At 39.2% G+C, this 3,631-nt stretch overlaps 1 protein-coding gene across 1 annotated transcript; it reads right to left on the reverse strand.

The window, feature by feature from the left end:
- Window positions 1-239: 239 nt before the first annotated feature.
- On the reverse strand, window positions 240-3,089 carry INSL4 (insulin like 4). The gene is made up of 2 exons (XM_005581789.5): window positions 2,790-3,089; window positions 240-885 (listed from the first exon to the last, which is right to left on the reverse strand). The coding sequence occupies exons 1-2, from the start codon at window positions 2,983-2,985 to the stop codon at window positions 662-664; spliced, it is 420 nt and encodes a 139-aa protein (XP_005581846.2). The 5' UTR covers window positions 2,986-3,089; the 3' UTR covers window positions 240-661.
- Between the last annotated feature and the right edge of the window lie 542 nt (window positions 3,090-3,631).

Raw genomic sequence — 3,631 nt, forward strand, 5'->3', positions numbered from 1 at the left:
ATATGAATTGGGCAAAGTTCTAGAGAGGTGTCTGGGGTTACCCTGGGGTGAACATGTCTAATTCCTCTCCCACCAGTTCATTCCTTCACTGCTTTCCCTCCATGCTATGTGCTGATGTTAGAGATGGTTAGATCCTTTATCTCTTACATTTCTTCTAGTGTGAAAAGAGGAAAACTAAAGAGACCTGAGTGAGTGTGTGTGAACGTATGTGCTTGTGTGTGTAAAACTTTAAAACATTATTTCCAGTAAGTTTTTAATTCACATATTATAGTTGTACACATTTTTGTAGTACATGTGATATTTTGATACATGTATATAAGGTTTAATGATAAAATCAGGGTAATTGGGATATCCATCCAAACTAACATTCATCTTTTTTGTGTTGGAATCATTACAATTCTCTTCTAGCTATTTTGGAATATACAGTGAGTTAATGTTAAGTATAATTTCCCCATTGTACTATCAACTACTAGAACTTATTCCATCTATCTAACTTCCTCCCTTTGGAGAGAATATATTAGTACAGAGCAAGTGAAACCTGTGAATACCAATAATGATTCTCATGTTCTAATAAACAGCAGTCATTTAACTGGGCATCAGTGAATTTGTCATTGAGAATACATATGAGAATGGATGAGATGTCCAGTCCACGATTACTCTACTATGTACATAATTTAACTGAAGTTCCATCATCACAAATCACTTCACAACAGAATGGATCAAATCCGTGATGTCCATTTCTCTTTTTTCGGGAAAGTATTATTTTCTTCAATGATGGCTGCCCGTCAGACAGTGGTTTCTTCAGCTCCGGTGACAAGTTAGGAATGAATTCTGATGTTGTACCTAAGGTTTTTCCATCTTTGTTGTTGGAGGTTGACACCGTTTCTGTGAAGTAAAAGAGAGGAATGAAAGGTGAGGAAAAACATTCATGTGAAAGAGGATCAAAAAAATTATACAATTTGCCTAGACTACAATGTACCCATTGCCTCAGTGTAATTAAACACCAAAGAGAATCAGCAAGTATCCTAACATTTCAACAACTTAGCTTACTTAGAGTAGGGCACTTTAAGATACTACAATATTAAGGATATGCTAATTCCCCATCCTGTCCCCTCTATGCACTCCTCCAATGACCCTCTAAATGCCTATACCATACCACTTTTGACTTTCCCCGACACTGTTTTGATTGATAACTTCAATGCATTATGTACTCACAAGTTATTCTAATAGAAAGATTCAGATATTTAAATCTAATCCACATAAATCTATACACATACATCACTGGATCTTAGCTAAAAAGCTGAGAAGCAACATACATCTATATGTATCTACACCAAATGTTAACATTTGTTATCCATGAATACTTTCCATTTTTCTTGTTAAATTTATCTATATTTATCAAAGTATTTAAATGAGAAATTTCACTTATTTACTGAGAAAAAAGTGAAATTTAAATAGAAATTATAGTACAGCATACTCTTCCTTAGTTTGCATTACAAATTGTTTTGACTTTGTGGTATTCTTCCCTTATTTTATAGTAAAATGAAACAAGCTGTGACTAATAATGTAAAAAAAGGAAATAACTTTGAAATCATTATATAAATCACACAAAATCCAAGTGCGTTCACTGTGCATGATAACTTTAAACAGAGTCATTTAATGATTTAATGAAGTGTATGCATATGGGTTACAAGAAGCAGTTCTGGAGTCACACATTGCTGGTTCAAAACCTATGTCATTTTTATTAAATGTAAAACAATGTTTAGTAATTTAACTTAGCTTTTCAGAACTTAACACGACCTATTAGACAGAATAGAGTAGCCTCTATCTGTTTTGGAAACTGCCCTTGCTAGTTTTAACTTAGCTTGCAATTTATCTTTATGAATACCTTGTTACTTGGTAAAGTTTTAAAACTACCCTGGTATTGAACTTTCCTCAGTTCTGAAATCTTGCTTTTAAAGAAAATGCTTTACAGTGTCAAATGTTGAAAGCACTAATCAAATCAGCTATGATGGTCTGAACGGTGAACTTTCCTTGTCTCTGGTCCCCTTCAATTTCCCCTCTAGTCATCCAGGCAACTTTTTTTCTCGTCATCTCATCTTTCTCAACACACTACAAGAGTAGATTCAAAGAAATGGGAGGCAAGGTGTTCTGTTGGGGTGCATTAAAAAAACTTTTTTGTAAGAGGACGTTTTTGGTGACATAGACCATTGCCCAGCTTAATGACAAAGGAGGAGAGTCATTAAATCTAAGGCCCCTTTATCTCACATTCCAGGAACCTAACAGAGGTCTCAGTGTGCTGCCCTCAGGCCCATAGGTGCATAAACAGAAATGATAGTCAGCTCACCACCTCACTGTTTGTCCCCTTTCTTCTTAATTGGAGATGCCTGGCCCAGGTATCCCATTGCAAGCACAACTGTTTTCTCGCCTGCCCAGCTTTCCCGGGGGTCCTGGAGTATGCCTCACCTCCTGCTGGTGTTGAGAATAGTCACTTTCTCTGAGGCTTCCCTGTTTTCTCCACCCTGTGTCTCTGGCTGCCAGGTGGGAAGGGCACCAAGAGCCTCCAAGGTGAGGCTGTTCTTCTGTTTTTCCTGCAGCTTCCCCTCTACCCCAAACTTCCCATGAGATTTCTGGTGAGACCCTTTTAATAAAAGCACATTACAATGAAAAACCATAAACATTTAGGCACTAGCCACAGTAGAGTCTGAGTTGACTACAGGCAGTCGATGAGATCTGGAGCCTGTTTTTTCAGGCATCATTCTGATTGTTTGGCAGTCCAGGGTTCTTACCTGTGGGTCGTCCAGATTCCAGCAGCCACCCTCCTGGGGTGGTGGTGAATGTCTTTTCAGGCATGGGGCAATATGACAGCATCCTTTTTCCAAATCGGGGACCACATCCCTTCAGCTCTGCTGCTAGACTTTCTCTAAGGAGTTGGCTCAGCAGCAGCCAGATTGCTGGCAGATGGGACCAGAACAGACTGGGCATCCTGGACCTGGTCTCTCTTGTTCTGGGTGTTTCAGCCTTTCTCTAGAGACTTGATACTGTAGCCTACCAGACTGTGCTGGTGTGTCTCTTCTGGGCTCCAGACTGCTTTCTGCATGCTTTCACCAGGCATTTATTTCCTTAGGGCTATTACTCAGCTCTTGCGTCAATGGTGTCAGTTCCACCCCTTTCCCACCCACCTACAAGGAACTTTTTCCCTCAGATCTTATTTAGTTTCCCTACTTGCCCTACCCGCATTCCCATATCCCTCTTTGCTCCCAATATGCTGCTGCACCTAACTTGTTTTGAATTTGGTTTTTCTCCTTCTTTTTCTTAACTTTCCTCCTATATTACTATTTTTAGGCTTACTAAAATAATGGTAATTTTTAATGTCCTTTGCTTAGATGAAATAAAAATAGAACTGACCTGTAAGCTAATTGGCTAGAGATTATCTTAGTTAACATTTGGCATATAAGCTTTTAATTGCGGGGGTCTGTCCCACAGACCCTGACCCAACAATGGATGAATAACATACACTGACACAGATATTTTGCCTGTCAGTCCTGCTGAGGGTCTGGACCACCTACAGACACCAAGGAGAGTGCTGTAAAGAGTTGCAGCTGTGGCCCCAATCAGCCAGCTAAGCTCA

Source organism: Macaca fascicularis, chromosome 15 (genome assembly GCF_037993035.2).
Source record: "Macaca fascicularis isolate 582-1 chromosome 15, T2T-MFA8v1.1".
Lineage (NCBI taxonomy): Eukaryota > Metazoa > Chordata > Mammalia > Primates > Cercopithecidae > Macaca > Macaca fascicularis.